At 34.9% G+C, this 17,322-nt stretch overlaps 1 protein-coding gene across 1 annotated transcript in view; it reads left to right on the top strand.

Annotated features, from left to right (window-relative positions):
• Positions 1-17,322, top strand: part of LOC129002300 (lysosomal alpha-glucosidase-like) — a 45,894-nt gene that overhangs the window by 12,592 nt on the left and 15,980 nt on the right. The window contains exons 6-10 of the mRNA XM_054429993.1: positions 3,869-3,938; positions 5,959-6,063; positions 8,040-8,180; positions 8,705-8,821; positions 8,963-9,165. Coding sequence (XP_054285968.1) covers positions 3,869-3,938; positions 5,959-6,063; positions 8,040-8,180; positions 8,705-8,821; positions 8,963-9,165 — 636 coding nt within the window. The remainder of the gene's footprint in view (positions 1-3,868; positions 3,939-5,958; positions 6,064-8,039; positions 8,181-8,704; positions 8,822-8,962; positions 9,166-17,322) is intronic.

Here is a 17,322-nt window from a genome sequence, read left to right on the forward strand (position 1 = left end):
CCAATGCGGACTGAATAACTATTGGCCTATAGTTGTTGACGTCATCTGCATCACCACTCTTGTGAATAGGGACCAGAAATCCAGGCTTGAGGTTTTGTGGAAAAATGCCTCTTCTAAGAAGGGAAGTGAAGAGGATTGAGAGATGGGGGGCCAAGCTGTCCGAACAAAACTTGAGTGCAGCAGGAGTTATGTCATCCGGACCTGCACCTTTAGAGACATCCAAATTCTTAAGTTTCTTATCCACGTCTGAGGCAGAAATATTCCAGGAGGAGAGAGTAGGACCAGACATATGTAGGCTAGGAGCGGGATGATCTGCGCCAGGAGTCCTATAAATCGTCGAAAAGTAATCGGCAAACAGGTCGCACATCAGCGAGGGGTTGTCGGCTGATACACCATTGTAATGGATACTACTGGGAATGCTTTTGGTTTTATTTAAAGATTTTACATGACTCCAGAAAGATTTTGGATTAGATCTTAAACTGTTCTCAACCCTCTCTAAGTATGATCTATGGCAGGCTTTGACCAAAGATTTACATGTGTTCCTTATAGTTCTGAATTCATCGTAAATCTCGATGTCAAGTGTCTCTTTAAACCTTTTGTGTAGATGTTTTTTCTTGTAGACCAGAGATTTAAGTTTAGGAGAAAACCAGGCAGGGAAGTTGGATTTCTTAATCACTCTAAGAGGTGAACTTTGCCGAATACAGCAGGAGAGACTTTGGCAAAAATTCTCAAAGTAGCTTTCAACATCCGGTAAGTCAGATGCAGGGTAGTTAAGGGACTGAATCCAATGGTTGACGTTCTGCAACTGACATTTCTTGAGGTCATAAACTAAGACTGATTCATCAATGCAAGGAGACTCGTGTAGCAACAAGGATATCTCAAGGGCAGGGTGGAAGTCCTCTTGAGGGAGAAAAATGTCCAACGCTGAAGAGACATTAACATTCGTAATATTAGTAAATACCAGGTCGAGTAGATTTCCCCGTGAGTTGAGGACTCCATTCCTCTGCTGTAGATGCAAGAAACTGGCCAAGTTGATCAAGTGCTGAGAGGCCAAATTACACTGAGACACGGAGTAGTCTAGCCAGTTTGTATCAGGCAGGTTGAAATCACCAACTATTACTGTGTCAGCATTCATGTCGCATAAAGAGGCTGCCTCTTCAACAGAATCACAGAAACGGGAGTAAAGGGAGCTGTTAGACTGAGGGGGAATATAGACTCCTCCAAACACTATGGTTTTGCCAGCAAGTTTTACTGACAAGAATAGGCATTCCACATTCTCACTGGCAATGCGTAGCCTAGTTGATACAAGTTCCTGACGCACTGCAATAAGTACACCTCCGCCTGATTTTTTGTTGCTAGTCATGACGGATCGATCACTACGGTAAACAATGAACCCATCAAATCCCAGTTCGCAGTTTTGGATATCAGAAGATAGATTAGTTTCTACTAGTATAATAATATCGTAGAAGCATGATGAGACAGCTTCTCTAAGTTCAGATAATTTGGTTCGGAGTCCATTAACATTCTGGTAATAGACATTGAGGGGTCGATCACCAGAAACATCTACTCGTTTTTTGAAACTTTGGAAATTATTGCAGGTATACCGTTTCTGTACTTAATCGTAATATCGGTTTCACCAGCTTTAGTGCGCTTCTCTAGCTCCTGCTTCAGTTGTTTCAAATGAAGGCGTTCACGATCGGTCCTATCCCTAGTGATGCCAATAGTTGAAAGTTCTGTATTGGAGTTTTGAAGATCATTTTTACAAGCAGTAAACAGTTCAAGAAATATTTTTACATCTTCAGGACTCTTGAGAATAACTTTTAATGGTCGTGACTTGTCTTTATTCTGCTTACCAATTCTATAAAGTTTGAAATCCTCGGCGCGATCAGCATAATTAATTGCCAGCATTAAATCTTTAATAAGCTTTTTATCGTACGAAATTCTAGTAGGAATATCTCTGTTGGTGCTTTCAGGTAGGTCATGGACGATAATGTTGCGTGCCCGTTTGGAGCGATCCTCAATTTCGCCAATAATATCCTCAGGACATACAGCAGACTTTGATGAAGTCTCAAGAACTTCAACTTTCTCTTCAAGAGTGCCAATGCGTAACTCAGAATCAGATATACGATTATCAATCGATACAAGTTTGTTATTAACAGCTTTCATATCATTTTTTATTTCCGCTAAATCAGATGATTTAATGTTGTCAACTTTTTCGACAAGACATTGAACAATTGTTGTGAGGTTTCTGATTTCTTTAAGCAAATCATTCGGTTGATCCATCGTTTTGACACAATCAGCACGCATACATTGCCAAATAAATTTGTCATCATTTGCAAGGCGAGTATAATCAGAGGTACTTATTTTAGCACAATCTTTATGGAACCATCTATTGCAGTCTGCCCGGCATTGCGCTCCTTGTTGTCGAGCCGTGACATCTTTCAAACAGATTCCGCATGGATGAGGAACGGGAACGGCTTCCGCCATGGTGCCTATTTGGTAGCTTATTCGGCTGGGGGGACTTTATATAGTGTATATTGCCGGAGCTTGATTGATGTACAGATGAGGATATTTAATAAAGTCCTTCTATGTTGAAAATCACAATCGATAATATATAAAATATATATATATTCTCACCAAATTTGAATGATAAAATGAAGGTCCAAATTTCCCTTGTCAAAATATAAACAATATTCACCAACAGTAACTTCCTAGATAGCAGTGTTTGTAAACATTGAGCTATACTCCAGTACAGATGACAGGAGTATCTGTATTCCAGTAGTATTCCAGTATCTTACAGGAAACAGGAAACTCGATACTGACTCACAAACTGACTAGTGACAGTGGGACTTTGCATACTCTAAAGTAAAATCAAAAACTCTTTCCTAACTGCCTTTATAGCACATCATCCACTAGGACCTACTATTTTAATAAAAAAGTGAACAAATTTATTTGCTTGACTAAACATGTTTTTTGCTTCCATCTTAATTGCACAACGTACATTGGCAATTGCCAACAACTCTGGGCTAAAATCACATTGTAAACAATAAAATAGGTACAAAAATCGTAACTTATATTTTTTTTAGAGAGTGTAAAAATAATTATTTTTGCTCTATACTCTTTTATAACTGTTTATTTTGTAAATGAGCAAATAAATTAATCTAGAATAGAATCTCAAAACCTTTTTCAAAATTTGATGGTTTTGAGATTTGAATTTTGGTTTCCGCACATTACAAGTTACTTATGAAAAGCAATTTAAACATGAGTGACTTTTGAAAAACTATGAGATCAGCAAACATTTTTAATTTCTTGTTAATTTCCATTTCTGAACAATATGTAGAAAACAACTTCATTATTAAATGGTTTAATACCTGTCCGTCAGTGATCCTACTGTCATCTAAAAGGTGGTCAGTTTTAAGATTAAAATCTTATCTTCAGGGTATTTTAATGTAATTTAAAGTGAAGCTGATGACATGAATAGCCCACAGAGAAGTAAGATAATAAGGGCCGAAATATACTTTTGACAAGCAAGGAAGAGCTTGAACGGCGAGCACTGTGCAGAAATTCCTATCACACAGGGCCTTCCTCCATCGTGAGCGTACATGATGACGAGGGGGCGGAAGGGGTCATTGCACTAAACAGCTCTTAAGCGTACCATTTCCTCTGTATCTTACTTCTCTGTGAATAGCCTGACAGAGAAGATTATTTTAATCTCATAACCAGTTGTCTTTTAAATAACAGTAGGATCACTGATCGACAGGTTAATTAAACCATTTAACTCTAAAAGTTATCCTGGGCCAATAAGTACCACTTTGTTATTCAAACCAATAATATTTTTTTTAAATTAATGTCACCTTTTTATTATTAGATTTGGATACAAGTCCTTGAGTGAAACAATGGAAGTTTGGAACAGGACCAGAAACGCCGGGATTCCTTTGGTATGTATCTTTTACTCACCCAGTTGTAAACAAAAGCTTGATAGGAAAGATTATCAATAAATATTTAGGGTAAATTATCTGTTAAAAGAAAACATGGGATGTACTTAATGGTGGTGGTGAGTCAATGCTCAGTCAGTAGCAACGAACTGTCAACCAAGGCGGTGACATCTTTCGTTTGCATACCAGTACCACCAAAATCAATCCGTACAGTTAATTTTCGTTCTGTTTTGTCAAAATCAAATTTAAATTCTTTGGCTGCAGCTGTTTGGTTGTAATAAACCCAGTGCTCGATTTGCGGCGGAACGGCGTTTCAGTACCTCTCTTTCGGAAAGATAAAAATATTGGCATTAGGAAACATAGTATTCATAAACAAGTTTGACTTAATTGAAATGTTTCTTTTATTTTCTGCCCCTATACATTGTGTATGGAGATATTATTGTTTTCATCAAAATTTTATAGTTAGAGTTTTTAGTGGATATATCCATTTTGGGACCCCCTTAACAAAAAAAGTGGTTTTCGAAGTGATGTCTGTTCGTTTGTGTGTGTGTCTGTATGTCTGTATGTGTGGATGTGTACAGAGCTACATACCACAACTGTAGTCCGATTTTTATGAAATTTGGTATGTAGCACGAATACTAGAAAAGACCGGGTATGGATAATAAACAAACATAAACAATTGACGTTTTTGGCCCAAAAGTAAAAAAACCGTAAAATAACAGAAATTTTTTTATCAAAAATGGCCAAAACGATTTTGATAAAAATTTAGCATGTTGTAGCCCTTTAAATTGTAAACAAAATGGTGGAACTCCATTTCCTGTAAGAATTAAGGTTCAAAAGTTATTGTAACTTATGTTATTTTCCCATAAAAACCCATGAAAACGGAAAAATGGATTAAAAAAAATAGTTCTGATTGTAATTTGTCTGGTTATGGTCTTTATAATTCTAAACAAAATAGTGCATCTCCCCATTCCTTTATTTACAGTTCAAAGTTAATGCAAGTTAATTGCCAGCTTCCTTATTTATTATTATTGCACGATTTTTGCACATACACACACACTCCCACAAATTATACTTTTTTAGTACTTCTGTAATATTTTGCTGTCTTTTGTTATTATTTTCACAGTTTATAATTTGTTATCTTTGTTGCCATAGTCTATTTTGTTGGTCTTATTTAATCGTTGTTGTTATTTGTCTGTTGTAAAGTTACCGTCATTACTGCTTGTTACTTGTTACCATTATTACTAGGCATAGTCTTCTTGTTGTTATTTATTGTAGTTTTTAGGTCTCACTCTTGTATTTATTGCCAGCTTCCTTATTTATTATTATTGCACGATTTTTGTAACCACTGTTATTAACTTATTATTTGCTACTTATGTATAGTTCATAGTTTGACAAAATTGTATTAATGGAGAAACCGTTGGAATAAATAAATAAATAAATAAATAAATGCAACATTTGTGATTGTTCCTATTAAATATCATAATTAGGCGGACTCTCATCGCTTCACCGTGATAAAGGTTTTGACAAGCTAATGGGAGAAAGTATGTGTCAGATTGCTGATGCCAACCATTTATTTTTCCTAATACATGTAAACATTTTTTTGAGAGTGGATAGGAGGGGGGATCATAATTCCAGGTAGCTTACAGTTCGGCACCTCATTTTTTTTACAAATCGAGCAATGGAAAACCCATATAGGCTAATGCATTTTGGGAATTTAATTTATGAATTCAACCACTATAAATAAGTTCAGCTTTACTAACTAGTCACCTTGAAAAATTATACAATAGCCTACAACAAAACAATTAATATAGTTCATCACATAGGACAAATATTTCTTCAAGTTCTCAGTTTCCTAGTTAAACTTGAGTTTGGGTCGAAAAGTGTCACTTTTGGCTCTAGTAATGAAATTAAACTCTCTTTTTAAAATGTTCTTCTTGAGTGCTTTAAATCTGTTTTGTCTAAATTTAGTAATTTAACAGAACGTTTCTTTCTCAGCTAACTTGTAACTGTAATGTTGAAGGACACCCAATGGAACGACATAGACTACATGGTTCGGCGCAATGACTTCACGTACGACCCTGTAGCTTATAAGGGACTGCCGCAGTTTGTTGACTTACTGCATAAGGTGAGGCTTTTACAAAAAGTGTAAAAGTTATTTTTGTAATTTCAGTAGTTTTACAGATTCACTCATATCAGCTAGATAACAAATTATATGTGCCTGTGACACCAGAGGTACTCTTAGGAATCTGAAATTTGGATTAAATACTACCGAAGAAAAAGATAAATTGAATTGAATAAAAATTACCATACTTTACCTTACCTCCTTGGCCACTCAAACCTAAGAAGGTTTTTGGCCTCATCAACAAGTTGTCTACACTGCTGCCAGTTTGCCGCTGAGTCCATTCGGTGTAGATCCCTCTGTACCTACTTGTTCTCTCCATCGGAACTTTGGTCTTCCCAATAGTCGAGTGCCTTGTGGTTGTCTATTTGAGACCCTTATGTAAGCTATCTCCTTTTCTTCTTTCCACATGACCTGCCCATCCTAATCTTCTACTCTTTACTGTTGCCACAATGTCAGGATCTTTATACCATTCTCGGAGCTTATGGTTTTTTCTTATCCTCCACACACCATCTTCATTTTTATTGGTCCAAAAATCTTCCTTAATATTTTATTTTCTAATGATGATAAAATTAGTATGACAAAATCAGTTTTCTTGCCAACTATCTCTAACCTAACATATTTGTTATTGAGGCCTTGGAGATTTTACAAACTAACCCGTAAGTAAAGGGGACAAGTAGTTTACTAATAAACAAGGATTACTTGACAGACTATTACTTCAGGTAATATCAACTTTTTTTCGCCCCAGGTCCTTGATCCCAGGTAAACTTGAATTATATTAGTTTTTACTGGGGAGGGATTTTTGGGAAAAACTAAATTTCCAATCATTGGTACGGGATTAATTTAGGATTTTCTGAGGTTAGGATTTGTTTTGGACTGTCAGCGATTTTAAATTTTTCGAATGACAATGATGACGCCTTCCTGATCACGGCTTAAGTTGATGGTATGGTGAGTGATGAAGATGTCTCCACCCTTTTAGGATATGTTCTTGGTGGCGTTTTAATCTCTGAATGTTCCTTAGTTAAATTGCACCATATATGTAATTTTTGCTCAGTTAACAGCATTTTCTTACCTAGGTACCCATTATTGGTTTTTATAGATCCATGCCATAGAGACTGCAAATTGGTTTATTTTGCAATCATTACCATCTGCAAGAATGTTTAATCAAGATTGTTAAAACAACACCTTTTTACTCGGAGGAAAAATATTTTAGGGGAGGAATCCCAATCCCATCCTGAACTAAAAAAATACAATGCCATCTATCTTTAGTTAACACTACTACTGTATTTATATATTTACACATGTCACTGATATTGTGGTCTGGTCAAATGAGTAAAACAGGAAGACGGACACCTGGCAAAGTCATGTGAGGGTAGGCCTTTCTTCCTCCATTTCATTTCTTGGACTGGGGGTGTTGGAATTTGGAGAGTTCGACAGTTATGAGTAGGGACTTGAAAAACAAACCCACAAACAAAACGCAACTCACAATAATTTGATTCCCTCACCAGTTCTATCATTATCAAATGAATCCACACTATTGAACTGACAATGCTGCAAACACAACAACAAATTGGCAACACCAAAAGATCAAAGCATTCACCCGGACATAAACTGTTGTCACGTTACCCGCTCGACACGACTGCAATATCACTGACATGACGTGTTGAATATACAATAGTGTTAGTGATACGATGATAGCTTAAGAAGACCCCCTGAAGATGACAAACAAGATGGTGAAATGTACATAGTAAAATACAAACTACTAGCTCAAGAAGGCAGGCAAATAAAGGTAATAACTAATATAAAACTATTTTCTATCCATTTAGTACAGTTATCAAAGGGCTAATCTAACATGGAAATAAAATTATGATTGCATCCGGTGTGTATCCCTAATGACACATCATAATCTTACTTTATTTCTTTGTTAGCCTATGTATTATTTTTTAACCTAATTTTCTGTTGACTAACTCATCTGTTTGCAGGAAGGCATGCACTACATGATAATAACTGACCCTGGAGTCAGTGCCGGTGAACCATCTGGAACTTATCCACCTTATGACGAAGGGTTGAAAGATGGAGTCTTCATAATGGATCCCTCGGAAGATAAACCATTCATAACAAAGGTAAACCAGCAGCTTGGTAGTTGAGGTTTGCTCTGGGACCTTTAAAGTAGTTAAGCTTTTAACTGTTTTAGCATCAGTTATGTGTCTTTTAAGAGTTCTACAGTGGAAGCAACAATTACTATTCAAGTTTTAACTGTCGAAGCAATTATTACTTATTTTGACAACACCATCCATTAAGTATTAAAAACACTTAAACTACCCCTCTGACAAATAACTTGTTTATGACAACCTCAATTTCATCACCCTGTGAAATGATACCGAGGTTTTTTACAAATGCTTGGCTCGGTCAAAAATCTCAGTTCTCACACCTCTTGTTTTAAATGTACAAGATCTATCTGAATTTGATACAACTGAATTTGAATTTGTAATACTCTTGTTATATCGAAATTTAATACTTTAAGGTATGCTTTTCAATTTAGGAAAAATCTATCTAGTAAACTAACTTAAATCAATGTTGGAATTAAAGTAGAGTCAGTACTAATTAAAAAAACCCAACAATTTCAATATATTTTTGCTTTTTACAGGTGTGGAACGACAAAGCCACTGTTTTTCCAGACTTCTTCAATCCAAAGACTGATGCTTATTGGACCCGTCAGATCAAGCAGCTTCATGACAAGTTTGCTTTTGATGGTCTTTGGATTGTAAGTAATCATATCCTATCATATATTCATTTTAGAGTAGTTAATATTTTAAAGTGTAATAAATTAAACAATACTAAACATCAAAAGTTTTACTTCATTTTTTCAAGCATATTTCCATTTTCAAGCATTTTATTTCTTTAGGACATGAACGAACCCTCAACAGAGTGGAATGGAGGCAAAGACGGATGTCTAGCTAACCCTCTAGACAACCCTCCATACCTGCCCCGAGTGCAGGGTGGACAATTGTATTCCAGAACGGTGTGCATGAGCGCCAGACATTACGGGGCAAAACACTACGATGTGCACAACATTTTCGCAACACAAGAAAGTATTTTAACTGTCAGGTCAGTGAAATTATTTGTTTACTATTTTTAAGTCAGTACTACTAGTTAGTTAAATCATCACCACTTTTGTGTTATTAGTGATTTTTTGGGGTTGTGTAGGTGATGGGTGAGGGCTGTGGGAAGGATGGTGCAGGGCCAATTCCTGTGCCTTTCTAAAAACAGTGTTTTAGTTACACAAGCAAAAGTTAAAGCAAAACTAGGATGTGAGCGAGTGTTGATTCGAGGCGCCGTCGGCTGACCTACTTGGCTATTGTAATATGCTAGTAAGTTTGTAATATGTAATATTAGTTTGTAATATGCCAGCACTGGCTCTGCCAGCCATGGCGGTTTTTGGACCGAAAATGGTTCGTGTTCACCTGTTTCTGACGCTATTTTTAACCAAATCTTGAAATTTGGCACCCTAATTTTAAAAACTTCAGCACACAATTCCCAATATTGTACTTTTTGCACTTTTAGGATTAAAAAGGAAAATTACTGAAACTAACATTATGTTTTACAGACATATCAATTAACAGGGCTGGGACGAACATTTTGTTTTTAAATACATCTTAAAACATGGAAACTTAAAAAAATGTGTTTTTAGCTGTTTTCAGGGTTGATGAAGATCTTTAGCGCTTGTATTGCAAATAAGGTAGGCTATAGTAGGAACAAGTTGGTGAGTAATTTACAGGATTTTTTGAGTTATAAGAACGACGGAAACTAAGAGCAATGAGGTGAGTTTGAGTTTTGGTCCTAATACTTATCAGGACAGTTTGTTCTTGTACCTTGCTTCGAATGAAAACATTTCACTCACAGGTCTCAGGCCAATCAGGCATAAAATGTCAAATAAAATAACTTGATCAACTAAACCCCTCTTGTTGATAAATTGTTTTAAATAGTGATGGGCCGATTCCGATTCTCGATTCCAAAATACTCTCGATTCCGCCGGAATCGAATCGAGCATTCGATTCGAATCTCCGTGGGTTTGGGATCGATTCCGACTCTCTTCGATTCTTTGATAAAATTGGTTAAAATAAGCCATAAACGTCATATAAAGCAACAAAGAAACCAAATAAATTCAGATTGCTAATGATTTGCTTGCAACTCTGAGCAAACAACAAGTCCTGGTCGTATCGTCACTAACTCAGCGAGACTAGAGCGAGCGTATTGCAAAAATAATAGATGCGAACTCAATACAGATAGTAGCCTACAATGAGAAACAGTTAACAGATGGGAATTGGAGATTCGGGCAAACTGGACTGGAGCGAGTAAGCATTGCGTCACAGCTCACAAGACATACAAGGAAAGGGATGAGCATCGATTTAGATCAACCAGTGGTACCAAGGCTACTAACCACGAATACTAGAAAAGTAGAAAAATACCGGTATGGATCATAAACATAAACAAATGACATTTTTGGCCCGAAAATACACATTATTTCACATTGCTTAAATTGAACTGCCAAAACATATGTTCAACGCTATTCGTAGAGGATTCGGGCCAACAACGTCATTTGTTTATGTTTATGATCCATACCGGTATTTTTCTAGTATTGGTGCTACTAACTGAATCATTGCATCGCTACATCGATGTTATCAGTAACCGATAACATCGTTGTGAAAACATCGATGTTTTTGGGACTAAGACATAGATTTTTTTCTTCAATTTTTCGTCTGGTCTCTGTACTCTCCAGTAACGGAAAGCATCGATATCTCAATTACACTTGGTCAAAAACATCGATGTGAAAAACAACGAAAATCTATAAAAAAACATCGGTGATGCGAAAACATCTACTATCGATGCTCATCCCTAAACAGAGCTGAGCTACCATTCATTAAGTATAACAAAACACTTCGTATTCGGTCCCGAAACGTCACTACTCAACGAGACTAGAGCGAGCGTCCTATAGCCTAAAAGCGACTTGGGCTTGGGCTTGGAAATATAATTTTGTACAGTGAATTGGAAGGTTTTAACTACCTATAAATGTTCAAGTGCGCGAAATTGTAAATAAACTTGTTTAGTGTTGCAATCAACGGGTAAATCTTCAAACACTGGGTATTTTGGGAGCGTTTCATAAACTCCGAATTTCACAAACTCCAACGCTTAAAATATTAAATAAACAGAGCGGTTCATAACCTCCAATTTTCATAAGCTCCAAATCTATAACATTCAAATAATCACTGTTTCACAATGTCCAAATTTTACAAACTCCAACGTTAAGATACCAAAAATAAACAGTGCGGTTCATAATGTCCAAATTTCATAACCTCCAACGGTACAGTCTGTGCCAGAAGTCTCTACAGTGGTTGCCACTAGCAGGCACCGTTCGCCAGCGCTCAACTACTGATTATACGTGCATTTTATGATTGAAGAACACTCAGCTGTGTGACTCAAATATGTGTTAGCACACAATGTGCAAATCAAATTTACATTTTTACATTTTTAATACCTTTAATTCAAGCTTTCAGCTGAGTTTCTTAACTGTTCCGTCTCTCAATTAAAAAGCCAATTATTACATTACAAATATCGTAAGAGATTTTTTTACCGATGAAAAATTTTAAAACATATAAATATGTTTTATAAGTATATTTTCTAATAGCTGTTAAAATTTCATAATGATTACATCAGTTGTTTTTTTGTTATGTGTAAAAATAGCCCTTTGTTAGAAAAGTGCCGAAAACCTTGTACTTTATTCATTCTACCCACTAAAAGGATGAGTTTAAACTACATAAAAAGGTAGAAACTAACATACATAAACGCAGAAATACATTTTTATAAGTAGGATTTAACTTATACATCATATTGTAGGTATACTGGTAACGTTTCAATAAAAGCTCATACTCGAGTATTTACACTTTTTTACTCGACAGCAGTCTCGTTTCTCTTTGCAACTTAATGTGGCTAGTTCAATAATGTTAAAGTTTTGACAAGGTGATAATTTATATTTTGATTTGCCTTTTCAGTGGAGAGCTAAGCATTGTATACATTTTATTTACCAATAAAAATGCGTAATCACAAACAGTGGAGTCTTTGACTGTCGTATAAAATATTAAGGTATGAAGTTGTTGTTGTTGTAACGATTATTGCATATTCTATTTAAAAATAGTGTTCAATGTAAATAATTCAACAAGTTATTAGATAGGTAACTTTTATAGTTTTTAGATTCTATTTAGCAAATTTCCCTATAAGAAAGTATAGTAGCTATTACCGTAGGTGGCATGGTAAGACCTAGGCCCGGGACCGATTTACTTTTTGATTTTGATGTCCCCAGAGGCCAAAAACACAATTCGTTACAATCGTTATATTTGTATATATATGTGTACAGCTGTCCGTGTGAAGCATGCATTTTCTAAATTTAAACCGACGACAGTCAGGGATTGCCCTGGTGTCTTAAAATGGTTATTGCGAAAGCAAGACAAAAAGGAAATTTTAGTTTCTTAAATTCAGAGGGTAATTCGGATGAAATCATCATTATTCTTTGGATTATGACTATTTCTCCTTTAAACTTACCGCTGATAATTATTGCTTCAATCATTTTTGATGTCATTTTTAGCGAATTTCCTTATAGGGAAATAAGCTATTACCGTAGGTGGCATGGTAAGACCTAGACCCGGGATGGATTTACTCTTTCATTTTGATGTCCCCAGTGGCCAAAAACACCATTCGTTAAAATTTTTATATATGTATATATTCAATTCAATTCAAACAATTTTAATTAATGCAATTTTTTTATTAAATACATAATCCCTTGTGACATGCAAAGCACGCGCGGGATGAAAAACATATTTTTATTAATACATTTCATTTTCTTGTTTGTGGCAGAAAAAAACTCATTTTTCCTTCTTTGTCACTTTAACAGAACAGTGAGTAGACATTTCCTATTGCAACAGTTTTAATCATATAAATAACACTTAGACAAATTAGAATAATTTAATAAGAACACGGTTTTTAGAAAGACGATAAATTCAACATGCAAATATAAATAGTTATTTATCTAAAACAAAGCTAAAAATAAGTTACAGATTAGTTATGCTATATTATGATTGATAGAAAAAAACAAAGCTTTTGACTTTATCACAGACCTTTTATCATTATAAACTTCATTACCGAACATTTTTACAAACGCATTAAACAATTTTGGACCAAGACAACAAAACTGATGCCTACTAGTTTCCTTTTTAAAAAAGCTTTCTGCTAACAAGTAATATTGTGCTGATCGAGATATTCTATTGACAGGTTTCATTTTAAACATGTACGGATATTAAAAAACAAACATAATCAAACAGTATACAAGCAATTGATTGAAGGTTAAAAGCTCTTCATGTTCAAAAAGATGACTTACTCTATCATATTTTTTAAATCCAAAAACAGCCCTCTGTGCATGTCTTTGGTTCGTGATGACAGGTTGTAATATGGTAGGATAAGTACCCCCATAATGTACTATTCCATATCTCATCACACTTTCAAACCAGGAGATGTATACCTTTTTTAAATGCTCACTCCTAATGTTGTCTCTTAAGTGATATAAAGCATAATTTATTTTCCTTAATTTAATTGAAAGTTGTTTTACATGCTGCTCCCACTTTAAATGATGATCAACAAACAATCCTAGATATTTAACATATTCTACTACTTCAATACAACTGCAAGAACAATTATACAAACAAGGGTGTTTACGGTACAATAAATTAAATTCATTTTGTAAATTTTCTCGTGATTGATTATAATGTTTTGAGTGAAGTGCTTGATTTGCAATTTGACAACCCTCAAGGAGTGGTTTTGGACCCCATTATTTTTTTATATATATAAACGACTTGCTGGAGCTTGATTTATGTTCAAAAATATTTGCCTATGATGATGACACAGCTCTTGTGTGCTCAGCTTTCAATAAAAGGTCGCTGAAACTAAAAATAAGAAAAGGTTTAGACAAGATATCAAATTGGCTAATTGAAAACAGATTGTTAATAAACTCCTTAAAATCGAATTGATTTAGATTCAGTGATATCACTACCGACCGTCCCCCCTCCGCGCCACTTCCGGCGTTCGAGGCCGGGTAGCACTGGTAGCAGTTCCTCACTCCGTATTTACTCGAGCCGTGCATCGATTTTAGGATAATTAAAAACAGTCGATGATGCGTAGAACCATTGCAATAATTAAATGCTGCTAAGTTTCATCGTAGGTGAACGCATTGCTGAAAAAGAAGAATGAATGCTGCTGGTATAGTATAGTAATGCATGCTGAAAGAATCTGTTTTAAATTACACAAGAAATGACAATATGTATACATGTACTAAATGGATGATCTGCTAACATTTTTAATGGTTACGTAACACTAATTATTACGTCAAGATATTTATAGGCCTACTGTGAATTTATATTTATTCTGTGATTTACCTTTCGGGTTTTGGACGACTTTTAACTCGATGTATAAAAAGTATATGTAACATAGTTACTACTCGGTGTAACATATTATGTTTTTCCGAGGGAAATATATTCTTCAATAACCACTAACGATTACAAATGATAAAATTGTAAGTAGAACCTTTGTTTTAGTAGGGTGATCCTTAATCCGTGTAGTTTTTGCGTGGACTAAATAAGGATCGATATACGGTTTACTGTTAGTTTTTTATATGTCAAAGAGTCGTTTTCACCAAAACTGTTACTGTTAACACGCATAGATTTTTTACTAAACTCTGTACTACATTAACATTTCACTTCATGACGGTTACCCCTATTGTAATAAAAATACTAAACGGCCCAATCCATCCCATGTATTACATGTATTATCGGTATTATACAACATACGAAAGGTGACAGTGGATTGGGCCGTTTAGTATTTTTATTACAATAGGGGTAACCGTCATGAAGTGAAATGTTAATGTAGTACAGAGTTTAGTAAAAAATCTATGCGTGTTAACAGTAACAGTTTTGGTGTACTACAGATCAGGGCCATTCTTTTGACACTTTAATCATCGAAATCGGTCCAAAAATGAGGGAGGAGGTCTGTTTACAAAAATCGGCTTAGCGTATTATATATATATAGATTTCCGTAGTGGTTAATTATTCATGAGATTTACTTTCTGGAGAGAATTTGTAGAATAGTGTTTTATTAACTGTAAGGGTTTCTGTAATATTATTTATAATATATTACCTTAAATTATCACTTACATTTCATTACACAGTTTAACTTTAACTAGTCTGAATCTCAATTTTTCAGTGAATATAAATTAAAATGTATGCAGCACTTAGCTCGAATTGATTAGGGGTTGGATAAGGTAATAGGTTGGATAAGAAAAAGTACAGTCCAGCAAAAACTTCGCACCACGGCCTTGCTGGCGTTGCAGTCAAGAGGGAAGCTATCGTCAAGAGGAAACACCATACTTTGCAAAAAAATATATAGGCCTATTTTTTGTTTTGGTCAGAGAGGTTCTGCCTGTGGCTAAGTTGTAGCCAATAGTTTAATGCATAAAATAGCCTGTATTTTTTAATTTTTTACAAACAATGTTTCTGTAGATTGCTTAAACACTAAACAGGTAGGGCAATTCAGCATTTTGCAACGTGTAGAAAGAAACTATATCGTACGCGTGCCGTATGTTTAATTACCTAAGGACAAAATAAAAATTAATTTATCTTTTACTGACTTAAAAAAAAACTGCAAAATCGGCATGTAAACTGCGAACTTAATTAGGCCTTTTACCATCACTAACTTTAACAACAAAACCAAGATACCAGAAAACGCCAAATAAAATTTTAACACAAATCACTAATTTCACTAATTAATTATGGATTCAATATTAAATGGAAAACTCCTGCTTTGTTTTTATTTCAAAAACATTATAATGAGATGATATATTCTAAACGTTTCTGTAAACATTTGACGCTTACTTTAGTGTTTAATCAATATTTTGTTTAAAGTGGAACGACCTCAACGGCTACTCTGGAACCAACCTGAGAATTAAACTAAAAAAGTTCGTAGAGACAATATATTTTTTCACTAAAGCAATTACTATGACAGGTTCCAGTGAGCGGGATTTATTAATTTTGTTTGGAGAAGGTTTTAACTAGGTACATCCTGTTTCTCAAAGGAAAAGGGGTTAAAATCATATAGACTAGCATGCATAGTATGAATAAAGTACAGGGAAAACCTATAACAGTAATATTTTGAGGTAGTTTCCTTTTCTTTATATGCTTGTCAGCTTGTCAATGCTGGAGAAACGTAATTTCGTGATTGGTTTCGACAAAAAAGGGTAATCAAACCCTAACCATGCACTGCAGTGGCAAAAATGTTAGACGTGAGTCGTTCATTAGCTTTTTCAAATATAGATGAATATAAACTCGTTAAATGTTTTAAAATAAAATCATAATATATCCATTGAATATAACATGTAATACTATCTAACAACTAAATGGCTAAAGAGGATGAAGAAGCAAATAAATAGGTATTGTAATGTGGTCTCAACCATGGTCTCAACTATGAACCCGCTGAACGTTTTAAATAGGCCTATTTCGATAGAATGTAAAGTCAATCGCACTTTTAGCAGGAATTCCACCACATAAACTTAGAATAAGAGTAGTTTCTATTTTTGTTTATATTATTTTGACCAGAACCAAATCTAGGGTAAAGTTTAGTCAAAGGGATGCATTTACACTAATTTAGTTTACCTTAACGAAAGGAGAATAAAAGTAGAAATAATAACTGGGCCAGGTAGCTAATTCAGTGGGTTTTACCAAGAACTTAAATTATCTCCATATCTTTATATGCCTTTTCATATTTCACGAAGACAATTTCCGAAATTACAATCGGGGAAGCATTTATATCAAAGAATTTTGTAAAATATAGACTACCGGTAAGCATTCATTAAAATGCACAAACATACGCCTGTAAATTAAGTTACCATTCTTCGTAATGTAATGACATATTTGATGTAATATAATGATAATTAAATGCTAGAAACTCAGTTTCTATATCCCGTAAACTGATGCTGAGCCGGCCAAACTCCTAGCGCCAATGCCGCGCCAAGCGATTTTATGCCTATTCTTAATCGCTTAAAAATGATACAAGCAGGCTCCGTATAAAAAAAAGCTTCAAATAAAAAATAAAAATTCATACTTTGATCTAAAACTTTGCCGCAGGAATTTTTTTCCTGACCAAAAAATAAAAAAGTTCCTCGCTTACTAC

This window comes from Macrosteles quadrilineatus, unplaced genomic scaffold (assembly GCF_028750875.1).
Source record: "Macrosteles quadrilineatus isolate MER2022 unplaced genomic scaffold, UCM_ALF_1.0 Scaffold_9__3_contigs__length_116548681, whole genome shotgun sequence".
Taxonomy (NCBI): Eukaryota; Metazoa; Arthropoda; class Insecta; order Hemiptera; family Cicadellidae; genus Macrosteles; species Macrosteles quadrilineatus.